We start from the raw sequence: 20,959 nt of genomic DNA, 5'->3' as shown, positions 1-20,959 counted from the left end.
TATTCCTTCTTACTTCTATAGGCAGGCTGAAACATAATATATCCTGTTTTATTCTCTCTAGGGCTACATATACCGGGACTACAAACCTGTATTTTGGTCTCCATCGACAAGGTTAGGAACAATATATATATATTACTTTTAACTTGTGCACAGAATGGTCTCGTACATGTAGGCAACATCATTTATCAAATGTAAGTTTCAAATTGATTAACTGATAATCATATACACGGTATAGCTGTTAGATGTATTGAAATGTAACTGAGAGATCAGTTTTTCTTTTTCAGTAGTGTGGAGGTATGGGGGGCTGGACATGTTATTTTTCTGCTTTTGGGGCAGCCTGTACCAGGACCAAAGAATATTAATGACGGTGACATGTAAGGAACGGTCCGATGTCACAGGGAAACTTTATTTTTATTTTTTTGGTATAATTGGCTTCCTTAGAAAGATTTCATCACGCAATATGAAACTTAGCAGCCACGTTACCTTTTGGTTTCAACACTGTGTAGACTGTAAGTTCTGACGAGCAGGGCCTTCATGCCCTTTTGTATATGTTTGTCCTTATTTGTATGTAACTCTGTTTATGTAATTGGCAAATCTCCGTACCCCTTGTACCTCGCTGTGGGATATTTTGTCCCTAGCTCTGACTTACGAAGCTCTAAACTACGCTGTCCCCACTTCCACCTCAACCCTCATCCCCCAAATACATCCATAAACAGAGCCCCTCCGTTCTGCCCACAACACCCGCCTCTCCTCCTGCCTTATTACCTCCTCTCACTCCCGCCCGCAAGACTTCTCCCGTGTTGCCCCCTCCCTCTGGAAATCCCTCCCACGCACTATCAGACTCTCCCTCAGCTTCCAGACATTTAAATACTCCCTGAAACCTCACCTTTTCAAGGAAGCCTATCTGTCAGACCCCTAACAGCCAACTCCCCCCTCCCACCCAATTGGGACCAGCTGTGCGGCAGGACCGTACTCCCACTTGAAACATACTCCTTCCCGCAATGGGCAACCACTTTCCGTTTTTGTTTCAACATTGCCCCTTATCCCCTGTAGAGTGTAAGCTCTCATGAGCAGGGCCATCATTACCTTTTGTGTGCGTTAGCACTTATTTGTGCGTAACTTTATGTAATTATTCAAGATAGAAAAAAATAGGCTAAAGCGCTCCAATGCCAGGAGATCAAGAATATTGTAAGCTAAAACCACTTTATCCAAGGTAATAGGAATGAGTAATAGTATTAATGGTAGTACATAATGACCACTTGTATGGGTACTATCCTCCTGAAGGCAGGTGGTAGATGGTACAAGCCCACCCACAATCAGTCTCCTTGGTAGGTTCCCCTGAATAATAAGCAAATACTCACAAATCCTAGGAGTGGTAGGCAGGCTGTGCAGCTTCCAATGGTGTAGTGAGCAGGGATAAAACGATGAAACAAAGGGCGCAAGCAAAAACGGAGCAGGAAGGACCCAGAATCAAAAATAGAATAAAAGGGCACTTTAATGTGACAAAGACCCATCCAACGAATTTCGAACGACGCTGCAACGTTCGAAACGCGTTGGATGGGTCTTTTGTCACAATAAAGTGCCCTTTTATTCTATTTTTGATTCTGGGTCCTTCCTGCTCCGTTTTTGCTTGTGCGCTTTGTTTCATCGTTTTATCCCTGTAATTATTCAAGCATGTCACCTGCTTCCTGTATGTTTGTCTGTTTTACTGACGGCGGCTTTATAACGCCTTTACAAACGATGTATAAACACAGACCGCAGTACGCCTCTAGTTTTGAGGACTGACACTTTCATCGCTAAAATACATCACATTGACTTTGTAAAAAAATCAAACGCATCGGTGTACCACGGCAATGAGAATATGATTTACAAATGTATATGGTGGGAAAAAAAATTCTTAAATGAAAAAAAATCTCAGCCGCCTATATTTAATCTGTTACAGGCGTCACTGTCCTTAGTTCACTTTCATCGGAGGGAGGTGTGGGGGGGCTAGTCCTATATAAGGCCCATATTTACTAAGCAGTCTTCTGCAATAACAATAAGATACCTTCTGTGATTGAATGGGTTGTGAGATGCCTTATGGCAAAATACTGCTTAGTAATTATGGCCCTACATCTGGGTGATGGATAACTTTTTTTATGACCATATGCGACACCTATATGTTTTTTGTTGTTTTTTTTTTAAACCTTTTGAAGCTGACACTTGGGAGGGATTTCATTAACCTTTTGTGTGGTATCACTGTGTTCAACAAGAGTTTGCACGGGCAAGGGTAGAGGAAGCACTCTGACAAACACTCCCCTATTCGAAGGCCCTGAGGAAAAATGTATATGGGCTTAATTTCCTAAATTACAAAATGCTGGGTTTTGGTCAGCTACCAGGGATTGTTTCATTTCACACACGTATGTTTTAAATGCAGACCCCGAGTGTAGTAGGATTGGGGTCTGATGGTTTGTAGGGGTGCCTCAGACACAGCATTCCTTCAAATCAGGCAGGCTCAGCTATGTCGCTTCAGCCTCTCCTTCAGGAGTCCCGTGCTTGAGGCCTCCATTGGGTAAGAAATATACAGTAAGCAAGGAGGTGTATGAAACGCTGAGTATTGCTATAGAAAGAAGCAGATGGGACTGTGTATTAGATAAGATGATGTCCTGACCTTGTCAATCTCCTGTATGCAGAACGGCCCTGGCCGAAGCAGAGTTGGAGTACAATCAACAACATGTCAGCCGCTCTGTCTTTGCAAAATTTCCTGTGAAGACGTCTCCACCCAAGCTGGCCTCCATAATAGGTTATTATCTGTATGAGTGATGCTGAATTACAGAGAGGAGATGAGCAAAGTGACTTTTATGGAGGTGGTTTGCAAATGGGTCCCAGTAATAATCCGGTCATTGTGTGATCTTCTCTGACTCTGCAGACGGCTCCTCAGCAGTCAGCGTCCTGGTTTGGACAACTCAGCCCTGGACCATTCCCGCGAATCAGGCCGTCTGTTACATGCCAGATACAGAGTATGTCTTATTGCCTCTCATTTAATAGATGTATTAGGCTGCGTCCCCGCTAGAGCTGAGCGGGCAGTGCACATATATGCAAATGTGTCCCCACTCACGCGATGCGCGGGTATGCGTGTGCACACGCGCTTAGGTAAATACATTTTTTTAACTTTCCCGCTCGCTCAACTATTCGGCAATGCCGAACCCCCCCTCCCCCTCCCTCCTGTGGGCGCGCGAGCAAGCACAGGACACCCGGCTCGCATGCTTTGAGCGCCAACGCGCTCAGCACCAGCGGTGGCTCAGTCTTAACAGCCACCAACCTAATCACCCGAGTTTTATGTGTGGTGCTTTCTGAGAATAGAGAGACCTGTAACATACATTATAAAAGGAAGCGGTACTATCCTATCTATCTCAATGTCCTGTATACAGCATACACAGACAAAACCCTGCTCCTATGCGCCATACATGTTGTCAAGCTGACCCATTACCTGAAGTACTTTGAACAAATATATTAGTTTGGTTGGAACAGGATTGTGTATACTATGGGAGAAAAACATAGGGCTGACTAACAACTGTTGGTGTGACATCGACAAATGCTGCACAAAACACTTTCATCCACCATTAAAAAAAAAAAAAAAAAAAAACATTTTTTTTTAAAATCAGTATCATTCACCTTGGTTATTCCTTTTCAGATATTCCTTAGTGAAGTGTGTGAAAACGGGAGAGCATTACATTTTGGCAGCCGATCGGATTGATTCCACTGCGATTTCCCTGGGAACCGAGCTTGAGGTCATTTCATCATTTAAAGGTAAGGACTTCTAGGAAATTAGGAAGTTTCATATGTTTGTATTTGAAGATATTTATATGGGAACCGTACGTTATCTGTTGAAACCTTCGTGTCGTTGGGACATTGACGCAGTGATCTGTGGTCTTCTTGAATTTCAAAAAGAAAAGCTATACTCTTATGCGTCAGAACAGTTTGGCAAAGCTGACACGTAACTTCGTTCGGCGCGCCTCTGGTCATATAATACATTTTCCGTAAAGTTTTTTTTTTCTAGAAATAAATACAATTTAAAAATGTTCCCTATGGTGGGAAACAGGGGGTGTCCGGTGCTGAACCCCTCCAATTTCGGCTTCGGGGACACTCTGCTCCCTGAGATACTTGCATCTGAAGGTGATGTCGGTATCTCAATCCTGTTAAGGTCCCGCATCACGCAGGTCAGTAGGAAGTACCAAGGGATGAAGTTGCACCTTCTCAATGATCCATGGGACCTTTTAAAGAGCGGTATTGCTCGCCCAACCAGGGTTGCTACAGGCAGCCCTTTCGGATGTAAGTATCTTGGGGAGCAGTGGGTCCCTGGAACTGAAATTTATCATGAAAATGTCGTCTTAAAATGGCAACTATTTGGTGGTGTCGTGGGAAAAAAACTCAGTTTGACACTTATTCTTTTTAGGCAAAAACAATCTGTTGAAAAACGTTATTGCAGCAGCTGCTTGCAAGAGTACATTCACATAAAAATGAAGACATGCATCTGATCTAACTTAAATGCACTGAACTATAGGCTCTAGTAAGCTATCTAATACCAGAAGAAGGGGCGGGCATATTTACTATCACAATGTCAGCTCTTATGACTTCATTGGGCATCTTACTTTTCTTTATCTGGTTTTTCTTGCAGTTACTTGGTTATACATGTTGCAATATATTTTAGCAGATTAAGGAAAAAGAAAACTCATGTGCTAAACTACCTCATCTTTTATGAAGGCCGACAGCTTGTACATCTCGGACTCTACAAGGGGGAGTTCGTAGATAAGACGAGGGGCCCAGCTAAACAAAGACATTACAGTTTCAGCATTAAGGAAAGCTCGAAGGGAAAAAATTGTCACACACACACACACACACACACACACACACTTTCCCCATAATGCAATGAAACACAATGCATGACTCTTGCTATAGTTATGTTCCTATAGTTATGGAAAACAGAAGCCTGGTTATAGCCATGCATAGAAATAATGTGAAAATATTATTCTTCCATAATTGTCAAGTAGGATCTGTTCTCCCTACAGTTTGTGCTGATGTGGGGAAGGAGCAAAACCACAATCTGACTGATGATCGGAGGCTTCTCCTCCCAATGCAGATACAATTCCTAAATCTTTTAAGTGGGGGAGGGGTGGGGGGAGGAGGGGAGACTTGCGATATGTTGCTGTCTGTGGAAGATCTTTGAAGGGAGACGCATTTCAGGCCAAAGTTTGTGTAATGATAGTGATGACAACTGGAAAAGATTCTGGCTTAAGTGACCGTATAAAATAAATGAACAATAAGCTCCTTCCACAAATCAGCCATCAACAAACAATGCATATTGGCCCCAGAAAAAAGATACTTTGTGGTCTGTGATACATATTAACGGACCAAAGTATCAATCGAACAAGGTTGTCTTGTGCATAAGCTTTCGAGACTGCAGAGGTCTCTTCATCCGATGCAATATGAGATTGTGCCACCCGTTCAGACAGCTACCACCGCTCCATGCTGTCACCTCCGCACAGCACATTGCTACAAGATCACCTCCCAACATTCTCTATATGCTAGTTTCAGTGTGTTACTCTGTTGAAAATACAGGGCCAGATTCTGTAAGCTCCTGCTTAAAGTGGTTTAACCTAAGCCTGTTTAACGTGGTTCTAACCTAAATCGATGCCCTTTCATTATAATGCTGTATAAGCAAATAACGTGACATTAAAATATGTTTTCCTCCCGTATAAAGCATCATCTAAATGATGTGCAAATGAGCTCATTGTAGCCTAAATAAGGTAGGTTTGCTTCTTCACTATGCTCTATTAAGGCTAACGCCACAAAATAGCGTTCTTTTTATACATTTTAAGTTATACCCACCTCTGGTGTTACTCAAATCCAGACCATAAAATGATATGCGAATATATTTGACATATATGTGAACTGGATTATTTTTCGGGTGTCTCAGGTGGGATCACCGTCATCTCACCATGTGGAGTATAGGTTGAGCTATTTGGAGGTGTATAAGTCAATGGGTCCCTTCCCCTAAAATGCTCTCTCCCTCCTCTCCAGCAAATGCCCTATTTCAGTGTGTGGATGGGAGTAACTCCAGGACCTAACTAACGTCACATTATTCGAAGATAATGCTGAGTTCTCCTTAAATATGGTGATGTGAACCCCATGCTAATGAGCGAAATTACGGCTGTTATTTTTTGCATATAATTACTTTGGTGGATTAGGCGATAACTCGGGGAAAGGAACATCTGCTCCTGTTTCGGTAATGTCCTGTTATTTGCCCTGATTAAACTGTGCTTGGTGAATCTGGGTGACAGAGATCTTTTTGCTCCTAGTCAAATGGTAAACACTATCTTATTAATTGTATTTATTCATTTATCAAGTATGCAGAAGCCTTTTTTGCCCCTGTTAACTCTGTCAATACCAAAGGGCTTTGTTTGCAAAGTGCTGCAGGCCCTTGTGTACAGTAAATGAAGAGTGGAAGGTTTTCATTAGTAATAATGGTCCACCTTGTGTCATTGCTCTGCTTAGGTTGTGATGGACTGGAGTTGGATCCTGTGAACTTGCGTGGAACTGCGACCGGGAATTAAACCAGGACACCGTTTAAACTGCACCTACATTTCTTCCCCCTTGCAGGCGTTTATCTGGAGGACGGCGTCTGCATGCATCCCACCATCCATGACCGCTCATCTCCTCTCTTGCCTGCAAACCATGTCACCATGGCTAAGGGCACCGGCCTAGTGCACACGGCGCCTGCCCACGGTATTGAAGACTTCAGTGTAGCCTCTCATCACAAGCTGCCAGTGGTAAGTAACTATGTAAGAATTAATCTTGCTCAGTCCTGTAGCTTGATGTCCATTGCTTAGATTGCAAACTCTGCGGTTCAGGAGTGCCATTCAACGGTGTCTTTTCAGTACATTAAATGTATTGCTCAAGATGCATTATTTTGCCTTTTTAAGTTGTTTTTAAACACTTCTGGTCCTGCTTCTGCTAGAGGGACATTAAACATTTTGTAGAGGGGTATTTTCAGTACATATCGGTGATTAGGTAGAAAGGTGAAGATATTGTTTGAGATACAAGTGAAACTGAAGCTTTATTTTAAGAGTAATATTCTCCCTTATATTAGTTTAAGGCAGCGGTGCGCAAACTGTGGGGCGCGACCCCCAGGGGGGGCGCGAGACTGCCGACGGGGGGCGCGGGGTTTACAGAGGCCCCGCGCGCTTCCCGAAGGCACTTAAATTAAGTGCCGGGGGAGCTGCAGGGCCTCTGTAAACCATACTTACCCGTGGCTCCGGCGGCTTCCTCCCGGCGTCGCCATGGCAACGCGGCGTCAAAATGACGCCGCGAGGTCATGTGACGTCACGTTGCTATGGCAACGTGACGTCATTACGCCGGAGCGAGGGTAAGTTGGGGTTGGGGGGGGCGCGGGAGTGAGGGGACAGCCGGCAGGGGGGCGCAGGGAAAAAAGTTTGCGCCCCCCTGGTTTAAGGGATCTGTAGATCGAGAGAGAGGGATCCAAATATGTAAAATAATAAAACTGCGAAAAGTAAGCGTATTGCAGCAGCACCCGAGCCATTGGTTCAGCCACCATTTATCCTGATGAAGGTTCCCTTGTGTGCTGAAACATTGTCTAGCATGGTGTTCTAATACTGGTATCAGCTGTAGATGAACACAGATGTGAGCCTGCCTGGATTACAGGTACTTTGATACACACCTGCAATGTGGCAATTTGGACTGTTAATATGTTTACACATTTACAATCTTGTTATATTTGCTTATTTCATTCTATGCTGTTATAAAACAAACCAAGTTGCAGGATGCTTATCACTCCTTTTATTTTCTTTACTGCACCTGTTTATTGTATGTACACTATAGCTTTATTTATATAGCGCCATCCAGGTACTTAGCGCTTTACAATACATGTGATATAATATTAAAACCCAATGGGAATAAGCGCTTTAGGCATAAAACAATAGGACAAAGTGTCCCTGCCCCGAAGAACTTACAATCTATTATGAGAATGCAAACACAAATCCCCATTTAGGGCACACTTTGTTTCTATATTGACAGAAACATTAGCAGGCATTATTGTTTTAATGTAAAAACGAATGCCTTGAGATTTAGGCATAGAATGAATAGAAGAAGCTTCAGGGATTCATCTCTCTCGAACCCGGCGTCAAATGACGCACGGGGTCTTGTGACGTCACGTGACCCGCGCCTTCATTTGACGCCGGGTTACCAGGACGCCGCGTCGCTGGAAGGGAAGTTAAGTGTATTATAGAGGCCTTGCGCGGTCCCCCGGCATTTAATTTAAATGTTTGGGGGGAGAGCGTGGGACCTGTATAACTGCCGCGCCCCCCAGTTTGCGCACCAGTGGTTTCCAACCTTTTTTTTTTTAAGTTAAGGGACCCCAAGTGAAATTCTGAGGAACCCCAACCCTCTCTAATAGCGCGTCTGAGATCAGATGCATTGTAAGGAACCCCGACCCTCTCTAATAGCGCGTCTGAGATCAGATGCATTGTAAGGAACCCCGACCCTCTCTAATAGCGCGTCTGAGATCCGATGCATTGTAAGGAACCCCAACCCTCTCTAATAGCGCGTCTGAAATCAGATGCATTGTAAGGAACCCCAACCCTCTCTAATAGCGCGTCTGAAATCAGATGTATTGTAAGGAACCCCAACCCTCTCTAACAGCGCGTCTGTGATCAGATGTATTGTAAGGAACCCCAACTCTCTCTAATAGCGCGTCTGAGATCAGATGTATTGTAAGGAACCCCAACCCTCTCTAATAGCGCGTCTGAAATCAGATGTATTGTAAGGAACCCCAACCCTCTCTAACAGCGCGTCTGTGATCAGATGTATTGTAAGGAACCCCAACTCTCTCTAATAGCGCGTCTGAGATCAGATGTGTTGTAAGGAACCCCAACCCTCTCTAATAGCGCGTCTGAGATCAGATGCATTGTAAGGAACCCCAACCCTCTCTAATAGCGCGTCTGAGATCAGATCCGTTGTAAATTCTTCTGTATTTGATACAATTTTTAAATGATCAGAAAATTGTGGGGAACCAATTAGGGAGGCTCAGGGAACCCAAGGGTTCCTAGGAACCGTGGTTAAAAAACCCTGTATTACACTAATCACCACTAGAGGGAGCATTTTTCACCCTATAATAATTAGAGAGAAAAACTGAAATGTTCTTTCTCTCCATCCGATTACCATGGGGCCATTATTGCTTAGCAAGTCCCAATAAACATATGTGAATCGGTGAGGTATCCTTCTTTCTGTATTAAATCAGGATGTCCCTGACAAATACAGCCTCATTTTTCATGTTCCGTGTAATGGGCGGCTTTCATAAAAAAAAACAAGAAATTGTCACGTGATTAACCGCTAAACGCATTTGACGGTCCATGAAGATAAATGTCACCGTGTTTTTGCCGCAGGTTTTTTTCCATTGCCTCTGAAGTTTCGATTACAGGCAGTTATGAGGCTGATCTTATTTGTTTATTCCAGGGGCGGCCAACTCCAGTGCTCAAGGGCCACCAACAGGTCAGGTTTTCAGGATATCCCTGCTTCAGCACAGGTTGAGCCACCTTTGCTGAAGCAGGGATATCCTGAAAACCTGCTGGTGGCCCTTGAGCACAGGAGTCGCCACCCCTGGCTGGTTTAGTCTATTTGATGCTAAATAAGCTGGATGTTTTTCAGGAGTGTTTGGTGGATGAAGCTGGCTGCTTTACCACAGGAGCAGGGACTGAACTACAGAACAAAGCTGTGCTCGGCGACGGAAACGAGGCGGGTATGTTATACAGAAGGATACAGGGTGCCCTTTGTAACTCCTTAAACTGGCATATTGGTACAACCCATAGAAGGGGTTTTAGTGGAAGGTTAAAGCACGGAATATTTACATTTGACTTATTACTTTTCCTCTAGAAGGAAGACTACACCTAAGCACAGCGGTTACTGCAGCCGCGAGCCTACTGAAATAAAACATACCTTCATTGCTAGTTATTAAAGCTTTCTGCAATGGAAAGGAGTTAAACTTGGCGTCATTGCTAGTTTTACGCAGCGCTTTACAGAGACATTTTGCAGGCACAAGTCCCTGCCCCGTGGAGCTTACAATCTATGTTTTTGGTGCCTGAGGTTAAAGTGACTTGCCCAAGGTCACAAGGAGCCAACACCGGGAATTGAACTAGGTTCCCCTGCTTTAAACTCAGTGCCAGTCAGTGTCTTTACTCACTGAGCCGCTCCTTCTCTTAATGGGATCCATTTACAGCATAACTCATTAATAGCTGGATGGCCAGATCTGTAAGCTATGCTCGGCTCACCCACAAGCTGCCAGGACGTGCCAGTAGGAGATCTGATACTGGGCCTGATGGGCAATTTGGCGTGACCCAGTATTGGACGTTCCTACGTACATATTTAGCTGAACCAATGAGCCCTTTATTTGTGAAAACATAATGATGAGTTAGTTAGCAAATGTTCCCTCAAAGCAAAAGTAGTTCATTTGAGCTGATAAGTGTGACGGTTTGCAAAGTACATTTTAACAGGCATTTGAAGCACAAACACTGTGTCTTCAATATTTAGCTAAAAACCTTTTGTAGCTTTAATGTACCTGAGTGACGTGTGGATAAAAATCTCCATGAAATTGTAGTTCTGATTAAAGGTGTACAGTACAAGTTAAATCTCCGACTCATCACCGGGTAATGCACACTTTCCAAAAGGTGCACAATTGTAATGGAATGCATACTCTGTGTACGTGATGGGCCTTTGTGTGACCTTCTGTTATTGTAATTAGCACAAATCGTACACGTTTAATGTTGTGGGTACAGTGTCTGACCGCTGCATTGCGAGTCACATGGTAGAAGCAGTGCGGGGCCTGTAAAGCAGAACAGTGAGGAGTACACGCATCATTGTGGGAGGGCTGCTGCTTATTCTAACATAATGGCTGCATTTCTCTGATTCTCAGTCATACAGATGTTACATGGCTCAAAGAATCTGTTAAAAGAAGAGAGTTTTGTGCACAGTTACCCATACGATTGGAGGACCAAGAAACCGGTTATTATCCGTGCCAGTAAACAGTGGTTTGTCAATACAGCGAACATTAAGGACAAAGCACAGGTAAAGGATATGCTTCTATGTGCTGGAAACAAGAGATGCAGATGTGTCATTGCTTGACGTTTTGTAAACTTTGTACATATTCTCTGGACATTTTGTAATGACCTCGTTTTTTTATCCACTAAACTATTCTACAGTATGTAATGTGGAGTTAATGAGGTCGCTGAACCATTCATTACAATCCATAACAGTGTTGACCTTGTGAATCTCCTGCTACAATTTGCCTTCTTGACCTTTGTGGGCCTTGCTATGCTTTTACCTCTGGTCATCTTCTTAAAAAGGCTTTGGCATAGGGCAAAAAGAATTGCAGTGGATGAAAATGTGACAAAGGAGGGAAATCTCCTATAAACGTCAATTTGTCAGTTACCTTGTATATAAATCTCATTATCTCTCTCTAATGGTGATTGTCACGATTTGAGAGTTGTTGACCAGGCTATGTGGGATCGTAATCACCAGGCAGAATGCAGAGGTTAAATAACCAAAGGTTTATTTTGGTCGGAACCAACACAAGCACAGACAGAGTAATAACTGACCCAAAATAGTGAATACGGGGGACTCCTAGCTTGTTAGGTGCAGGACACTGCAGAAGCTAGCTTACTCTTGATGCCGCTTCGATCAATCCATTCCTGAAGATAACTCGGGAGGACCTCCCTTGGTCACACTGTTCATGATACCATTGGTCTCTAAACACTGAGTCCAACCATGAACCACTCTCGAGCCCAGATCGGCATCGGCTTGTATTCTTTCCTGGCCTCCATTTGGAAAAATGGAGGCACGGGAGCTGACGGGAGACCATTACTCTGCTGAACCAATCAGGAGCAAGGGGGCACGTGGAACGGACCAATCATGGCATGGGGTTGGAGCCATTGTCTAAGGATGGTCCATGGGAAGGGGCCTCAGTGAATGGGAAACTGACCAATGGGAGCCAGGCCAACCGGGCTAGGACCTAATGCCCGGTTTTCTACTATATCTCCATACCTCCCGCAGGACTAGATTCCTCGCTGCCGAAGGGAGATCAATGCTCCGGTTTTGGAGTGTGTACTCTGTGATCAGGCTGGGGTTTCCCTGCCCAACTCCCCATCGTCCAGAAGCACTGCACCTTGCCCCACACAAAGGCTGTCTGATATTAGCCATTGTTCCTAGCCCAGGCACACAATGAAACACACAGCTACATAACTCAGGTTACCCATTACCAGGGTTGGAGACCATTTTCCAACGCTGGCCTGGCACATTAACCCCTTGGTTGGGTCACCATCTTGATGAGTAGGGGCAGCAAGCAGGCTTAACCTTTATTTGTGTATGCAATGCTGCCCCTCCCGTCACAGTGATTAAGTCCCGTTTGAAATTGCATACACAGTCGAACGTTGACCTGGTCACAGACACTTGTTTTTATTCTCTGCAACAGGAGGCTTTAAAAAAGGTGAAATTTGTTCCTGCTTCAGCTGCCAGCAGAATGCTAGAGATGCTGAATCGCCGGACATACTGGTGTATATCAAGGCAGCGAAGCTGGGGCGTCCCCATCCCAGTGTTTTATTCTAAAGAGACTGGAGAGCCGCTCATCAACAGGTACACTCATACCTATATCACACGGAGAGCCGCTCATCAACACGTACACTCATACCTATATCACACGGAGAACCACTCATCAACACGTACACTCATACCTATATCACACGGAGAACCACTCATCAACTCGTACCTATATCACACGGAGAACCACTCATCAACACGTACACTCGTACCTATATCACACGGAGAACCACTCATCAACACGTACACTCATACCTATATCACACGGAGAACCACTCATCAACACGTACACTTGTACCTATATCACACGGAGAGCCGCTCATCAACACGTACACTCGTACCTATATCACAAGGAGAACCACTCATCAAGGGATACTCCTACTTCTATCACACAGAGAACCACTCATCAACAGGTACACTCATACCTATATCACACGGAGAACCACTCATCAACACGTACACTCATACCTATATGACATGGAGAACCACTCATCAACACGTACACTCATACCTATATCACACGGAGAACCACTCATCAAGGGATACTCCTACTTCTATCACACAGAGAACCACTCATTAACAGGTACACTCATACCTATATCACACGGAGAACCACTCAACACGTACACTCATACCTATATCACACGGAGAACCACTCAACACGTACACTCATACCTATATCACATGGAGAACCACTCATCAAGGGATACTCCTACTTCTATCACACAGAGAACCACTCATCAACATGTACACTCATACCTATAGCACAAGGAGAACCACTCATCAAGGGGTACACTCATACCTATATCACACGGAGAACCACTCATCAACACGTACACTCATACTTCTATCACACAGAGAACCACTCATACTTCTATCACAAGGAGAACCACTCAACCAAACGTACTCTCATAGCTATATCACAAGGAGAACCACTCAACACGTACACATACCTATATCACAAGGAGAACCAGTCATCAACACGTACACATACCCATATCACAAGGAGAACCAGTCATCAACACGTACACATACCTATATCACAAGGAGAACCAGTCATCAACACGTACACATACCTATATCACGAGGAGAACCACTCAAGGGGTACTCTCCTACTTCTATCACAAGGAGAACCACTCATAAACGCGTACTCTCATAACTATATCACACAGAAAATCACTCAACAGATACTCAGACCTATATCACAAGGAGAATCACTCAACGGGTACACTCATACTTCTATCACAAGGGTAATCACTCCAACACATTCGCTTACAGTTATATTTGTTCTGTTATCCGAGTCCATTTTGAACAAGTAGATTTCAAACAATATATCTAGGATACCTGTCATCAGGAGATGCATTCATATTAATATCACTATGAGAGTGACTCTTCAGTAGGTCATATTAATCCCCAAGAGACCCCGTCAAAAACGGGTACATTCGTACTATTGTTGCTGGCTTGCCCAGTTATCAGCAGATGCTTTCATATTCATGTTACTAGGGGATTTACTGAACAGGATTATTTAGACTCATATAACCAGGAAAACCAATTACCAATGTAATTTTAAAAGGATAAATTCTTGTACATTACATCACCTTCAGTCCCGTTGTGGAAATCCCTATCGGTTATATATTCAGTCGAGTAATGTTCTTTCTATTTTGACATCTGCAGATGTTGCTGTATTGTTGTGTTTTCTCTGTTCTGCATCAGTGGCGATGTGTTTTATTCCTCAACATATTTACTTTTGCGTCCAATTTGATTTTAGTATTTCTTTCCCACTACAATTTTTGATACCGTAAACCCACTTGTGAAATGGTTCGTTAAAGTGCTATCATCGTTAGTTCAGTACGGTCAAAGTCTCGCCATATGGCTCGGCCAGTAGTGTTGCATTGACACAATTCCCAATGTCCTATCTCTCCTCTCCCACAAGTAGCTCTCTAGCTTTGGAGAGTACCCAAGCTGTAGTGGTCCAGGGGACACTGGACATTTGAATGAATGACTGTCCCTGGTATTTTCTCTAAGTTGTTTAGGAAAACCCTTGATGAATGCAGTGTTTGGGGTTCCTGCTTTTTGTAACTTTTTGTATTCAGTCCCATGTACATAATAATGTAAGTACAATTTAATCAAGGCGTGTTTCCACTGCAGAATTACTCAACCGTACGCCCATTTTTTAAATTTTTTTACTGTATGGTTACAGGGCATGGGTGTCCTGCAGAGCGGGAACCGCGCTGTGTTTAGCGCTAGGAATACACCCTTTTCGGAGCTACTTAGCAGTGTAGTTACCATGTTTAAATGTCCCTCCAGGGAAATAAAAATGGCCACCAAATATCAAGCTGCACCATTATCTGATGCCGCTTACTATTGGACGGCCATTTAAACCCCCTTTAAAAACCGGGAAGTAACACCGGTAACTTCACCAGTTAATATCTCGGGAACTGGGGGTCCCCCGGCTGGAAATAGCCTCGGTTCCAGTGCTGTAAAAAGCGTGGGGGGGGGGGGGAGGGTGAGTTCGGTGGGATTGCTGCTTCAATCTATCCGTACATTAGTCCAAAATCTAAAACAAACGTGCTAATTGTATAAGGGGCTTAGTTTAGTCAGTCTCTTATCCTTTGATGTATAGCTATTAAGTCATTACCATACATTATACAATTAAGATACAGATGTAGCAGACTGCATTGCTCCAGCTGATAACACATCACATTATAACGCAGAGTCTCACAGGGTTTCAATAGAAACCAGTGGCAGTGATCTGATACAATATCCCACCATAGCACACCAGCAGGAGCAGTAACCTGCTACATGTGAACATACCCTGCAATCTCCCAAACTCCCACCATGAGGCAGCAGCACAGTCCTAGGGAATTTCCTCCTTCCTCAGCCTCGCTGCTAGTGTGCAGCTCTTATCAATCAGGCACCGAACCTTGCTGTATTTTAACTGAGCGGTAGCGAGAGAGTGGTAGTGAGGGAAAGGTGAGCGCCTTGGAAACGGACAATTCAGATTATTGGACAGGTAGAACGATCATCCTATGGGGTTTTATGTACTAAATAGGATATACTGTAGGAAGTCAATTCTCTTTTTAGCGCTGAACAACAGAGGGAAGGGGTGGGAAGGGGTTAAAAGGTCAGAGGCAAACACAGGGCAGGAAGATAGGGATGCCGCCATCTGTTATGGTGGAGGGATGAAGGAGGGGAGCTGTCATCCTGCTTACATTGAAAACTATGCCTTCTTTGTACCTGCCGCCACTTAAACTGCATGTCATAAGCTAAAATGTCAATGGCTCCCATGACTTGTCATTTGTGCTGACGGTCTTAATCATCAGTGACAGGGTTTAATGTGCCCAGAAACCCAACGTGTCGGAAGTAATACTGCCTTGTAGGCCTACACCTTGAGAAAGGCAGTATTACTGCCGAAACGTTGGGTTTCTTGGCACATTAAACCCTTTCACTGATGTTTAAGACCGTGCGCCTGATTCTTCTTCTTCACTGGATTACATTGGGACTCCAGGAGCTCCCCAGAACCAGGGCACCGGCGGTAAAGGACCCCATTATCACCTGTTTGTCTGAGTGCGGGCACAACCATCTATCTTTGTCATTTGTGCTATCACAATGATATCAGTATATCGCCCAACTCCTAGTAGGATCTGTTCAATGCACTCCAGTCTCGCTCATTTCTGGAAGGGTTAATGTAAATGTCTGCCCTCCCCTGGGAAAGTCTTTCCTGTATGTTCATGCATGACTTGGGAATGAAAGATTTGCTTGAATAACATGTGGCATTAAGTGAATGTGTTTGCCGACTTCCCCTTTGTGCAACTTCGGACGATAACCCTCTCGTGCCGTAGTATTGCTCCAGAGAATCAATGTGATTTGGAGGGAGTAAACCAAACACGAAAGGTACAATAGGGGTGATGGTTTCATGCTGTATTTGTGTACAGTATATATATATATATATATCCTGGCGAGGCTGCAGAGATTTATTGCTACTGGCTCGGTTGTCTCATTGGAGTTTATAGAAAGATATGACCTTGACCCCAACCCTGAATTGTCATGTTGTGAACAAATCCAAATACACTTTAGTTGAGAAGATTTTTTTATTTAGGCGGCACAGAAGTGGTATAATTAATATAAATGTTTGTAAAATACTTTGCATAATAAATGTCGCAGAAACCCATTTGATACTGTATTTGGACCTGCAGTGTATGACAAATGCCAACACATACATTTTATTTTTATTCTACTCAGTGTCTCTTAGGCCAGTGTGGGGTGTAAGTGATTATATCAGGATATACAGGAAAAAGGTATACTATTATTAATATACTACAGATGTGTTTAAATCATTTCTATAACTTAAATAGGCAAATTATTGGTATTCAAGGTACAGTATAATGTTTTAATCATGAAACCCAACACTTTGCTGTGAGTCACGGCACTTCCATGTAATCCGACTGTCTCCCCAAACACAATTTCCATTGTAAGCGCTTTAGGACAAAGGCTTTTTTCTCCCAACGTTTACTTTGTGCGCGTGTGCGCAGACACACAGTATAACATAAATGAGCACTTCAGTATTAGGTGATACTTTTTTTTATTTGAACTAACAATTGATACTTTAGCACAATCTTTCAAGCGTTTCCGCTCTTCCTCAGGTTCAGATTTACAGAGAATCAGTGAGTTTAACACGCATGTAAAAAAACCAATATAACAACCGAAGAGGTAGAGAAGGAATGGCAGAGGGGATAGGGAATAAACAGACAGGACAATGTATGGATGAAAGGGACAGTGGCTTATTTCTGCGTATTCATTAAATACTACAGTATATACATACATATATACATGCATTCATTCATTCTATCCACCAATGAGTTCAGCCTCTGTTCTGTGCATTGTTTCGATGTCGGACATGACCGGTGAAGGTAATCAGAATATTGGCCTACAGAAATGACAGACAGATTTGAAGATACAGTGGCTGTCAATTCATAGGTCATGTTCCTGATTACCAGTCAAATAATGGCAGGGATTCAGATGCAAAGCCCCTTCAGTGACGCACCCAAGTTGCAGTACTGCTGGTTGCAGGCTCCTCTTGCACTGCAGTAGATAATGAACGGCATGTTCTTCAAGGTTTAGTGCATAATGAGGTTCCTATAGCTAGAAAGTTCCAGCGATATCTGACCTGGGGCCTCGGCGATCACTCCTGCTGCTTCTTCTGCCCAGTCTGTAAGTGCCCATCAAAAGTAACAGCATCTCCACTGGAGTCCTGAGCATCCACATGGAGTTGCTGTTACACCTGATACACACTGCAGGGCCGTCTTGATTGCGCTGATCTGGTCAGTTAGTCTCTTTGTAAAGTTGTGAGTAGAGGGACGTGTGCTACGTGAGTCTCGAGTAGCAGTGACACACCTGGAAAAAAACAAACACAATGGGTTTGAAAGGTCAGTACTGTGTAGATGATCTGAAGCAACCACCCACACGCTGACAATCTGGGATCAACTTCCAGTTTGGCACACCCATTCGTTTTAGAAAGGAGGGCGTAGGGCAAGACGAATGGGTTTATAAATGCACCAATCTGTACAATACCCGAGCAGCGCACTGCTTTATTCATGGGATGGGGCAATCCATGCGTTGGACCCCACCATTGCTGGGGTGACTGGCAACCTGATGCTTTTCTGGTTGATCCAGAAGCTAAGTTGTAAAAAATGATGACTTGCGCCCAGCAAGCGCCTGTTTTATAAATTCTAATGAACATCAGTAAATGAAACTTAAGTTATTAGAGAATAGCCGTGCCTCAGTCCTGTATGTACTATTACAGGGGAGGCCATCTCCAGTCCTCAAGGGCCACCAACAGTTCAGGTTTTCAGGATATCCCTGCTTCAGCAGAGGTGGCTCACAGTGGCTCAGTCAACGATTGCGCGACCAGAGCTGAAGCAGGGATATCCTGAATACGTGACCTGTTGGTGGTCCTTGGGGACTGGAGTTGCCCACCCCTGTACTGTTCTAATGCATGTTTTACAGTAATCCTTTTGTACCTGTGATCAGGCTTTCCACGGTGTCTGCCCCGGAGAAACAATGCTAGGAGTGAATATGAGTGTATTGGAAGAGCATGCAATGCATTTCCTGTTTGACACTGAAGAGCTTAAAAAGCTCTAACAGTTCAGGTGAATGAATCTAAAGCGTGCCCTGCAATGCAGTTTGGCTTTGCTGTTTCCTAACTATACGTAGTTAGTCGGAAAAAAACAAAGTATTGCTTGTTAGTTTTTTCTTTTAAAATGTGTTAGAATTGAGCACAGGCAGCTCTGTTTATACTAAAAAAAAAATCATGAGTGTCGATCTCCGTCCTCAAGGGCCACCAACAGGCCAGGTTTTATGGATATCATGGCTATGCCACTGATTGAGCCATCTGTGCTGAAGCAGGGATATCAAAAAATCCTGGCCTGGTGGCGGCCCTTGTGGACGGAGTTTGACACCCCTGACTTACAGTAAGTAATCTCATAGTAATAATAAAGGTACAGGACTTGCCCATAGTCACAAAGAGCAGGCAGTGCCTCCCAGCGCGGCCTCCCAGCGCATGTAGTCTTGTATCAGAGCTTCATTGTGTCTGCCCTTGTTCTTAATGTTCTTTGCAAATAGAAATCTAATCAACACTTTATATTCTACACAAATAGAAAGGAACATGATCCGGAGTACAACCTGGCACAAAACCCCGAGGCTGCCAAAACGAGGCTTCCTACTATTGTTTCAAATGGGCGCGTAGGTTTGTAGTATAAAATATAGCAAAGGGCTATTGAGAGAGCTGCCTACCTTATGTCTCTGCTGCGTGCACAGGGGAGAAGCTTTCTTGTGTCACTTCCACTTGCTGGAATCCAGGAAAGAGAAAGAAACACAAGCCCAGGAACTGTTTTCTTCATCTCCTAGCAATCATTGCAGCACGGCCTGCCGCCCGATCACACGCTAAGTAGACAATGCGACTCAATCAATACACAAGTGATTGGCTTGTGTCACGGAAGCTTATATCGGCACATGGGGTTTTCAGTGCAGGGAGACCAGCAAATGACACGTAATGTGAGCTCCCAGATAGGGTTTATGTGCTCAGGGCAAAGTTTTACAAGGGGCTTATTGCCGTGGTGAACTCTGATACCAAGATAGGAGCCGGCAGATTGAAGCCTGATAAGTTCCAGGCCAGGAAAGGATTTGCTCACCTTCCGGGTTTATTCTGAACTGAAAGCGGGCAGCATGTTATCCAATGCTGCGGAGATAGTATCCAGTGCATTAGGGCAGGGGTGCTCAACTCCAGTCCTCAACCCCACCCACCCAACAGGTCAGGTTTTCAGGATATCCCAGCTTCAGCACAGATGGCTCAATCAGAGCCTCGGTCAAAAATTGAACTGAATCAGGTACTGATTGAGCCACCTGTGCTGAAGCAGGGATATCGATATCCTGAAAACCTGACCTGTTCGGGGGGGGGGGGGGCCTGAAGACTGGAGTTGACCACCCCTACATTAGAAAATAGAAAGTTAAAAAAAATTACCTCACAATTAACCCTTTGTCTGCCATTGCTCTAATACGTTGCTATATCTTAGCAGCTGAAGGATTAATACTATGTATACCATTGCTGCCCCTCGGACAGCATAGGGGTTGAGCAGCAGTGTTTTTAAGCCCTGATGGATAGAACACTTTGGCCCATATTTAGTAAGCTCCGCTATTCCATAAGGCAGAAGACGCTGTACGGCCTATTCCTGCGAACAGGCTATGAGGTCTTATGGCGGATCACCACTTTGGGTTTGGGCCTGTTATCTCTTTTGTTAGTTTAAGATCACTTCTTGTTTAATTTAGCGTTACAAGCAATGTTCTACTAATGCGTTTTTCCTGTTTGTGATAATTTGTTGCCAATATTCCCAGCAGTTTGAGCTGCAGACTGTAACAATAGATAATGTTACCTTAGTAATAGAAGGATACATTGTAGCTGCTGAGTTAGGCCTCGGTCCCAGTGTCTACTGCTGCGTGCGCTGCAGGAACAAGTTCCGAAATGATCAGTTGGGCCGGGCCCAGTAGCGCGCGCGTGTGTATCGATCGCGATGCGCGACCAGATTTTTTGCCGACATGAATTTTGAGTTTGTGTGGCGACGGAGCACTGGCCACGTCACGGCGGCGGTTCAGCCAATGAGGGCGAACCAGCTGCGTGACGTCATGGCCACGCCCCCACCCGTCGGATCCCCTTCTCTTCCCCTTCAGCTGACCCACAGACCGCCAGGCGCGCGCGCAGCAGTGAGGACTGGGGCCGTAGCCTTACACTGACTGAAGGATTGATTTGAAGCCGAAAGGCTGC

At 44.3% G+C, this 20,959-nt stretch overlaps 1 protein-coding gene and 1 long non-coding RNA gene across 3 annotated transcripts in view; one reads left to right on the top strand and one right to left on the bottom strand.

The window, feature by feature from the left end:
• IARS2 (isoleucyl-tRNA synthetase 2, mitochondrial) overlaps positions 1 to 20,959 on the top strand; it is a 62,506-nt gene that overhangs the window by 8,090 nt on the left and 33,457 nt on the right. For both annotated transcript variants that reach the window (XM_075595579.1, XM_075595578.1), the window contains exons 5-12: positions 62 to 111; positions 2,673 to 2,782; positions 2,909 to 2,999; positions 3,674 to 3,789; positions 6,640 to 6,809; positions 9,703 to 9,793; positions 10,964 to 11,115; positions 12,518 to 12,678. In XM_075595579.1, the coding sequence (XP_075451694.1) occupies positions 62 to 111; positions 2,673 to 2,782; positions 2,909 to 2,999; positions 3,674 to 3,789; positions 6,640 to 6,809; positions 9,703 to 9,793; positions 10,964 to 11,115; positions 12,518 to 12,678 (941 nt within the window). The remainder of the gene's footprint in view (positions 1 to 61; positions 112 to 2,672; positions 2,783 to 2,908; positions 3,000 to 3,673; positions 3,790 to 6,639; positions 6,810 to 9,702; positions 9,794 to 10,963; positions 11,116 to 12,517; positions 12,679 to 20,959) is intronic.
• On the bottom strand, positions 17,208 to 19,667 carry LOC142492696 (uncharacterized). The gene is made up of 2 exons (XR_012800884.1): positions 19,435 to 19,667; positions 17,208 to 18,036 (listed from the first exon to the last, which is right to left on the bottom strand). It is a non-coding gene; the product is annotated as an uncharacterized LOC142492696 (long non-coding RNA).

Source organism: Ascaphus truei, chromosome 4 (genome assembly GCF_040206685.1).
Source record: "Ascaphus truei isolate aAscTru1 chromosome 4, aAscTru1.hap1, whole genome shotgun sequence".
Classification (NCBI taxonomy): domain Eukaryota; kingdom Metazoa; phylum Chordata; class Amphibia; order Anura; family Ascaphidae; genus Ascaphus; species Ascaphus truei.
This window is presented reverse-complemented; position numbering and strand designations above follow the sequence as displayed.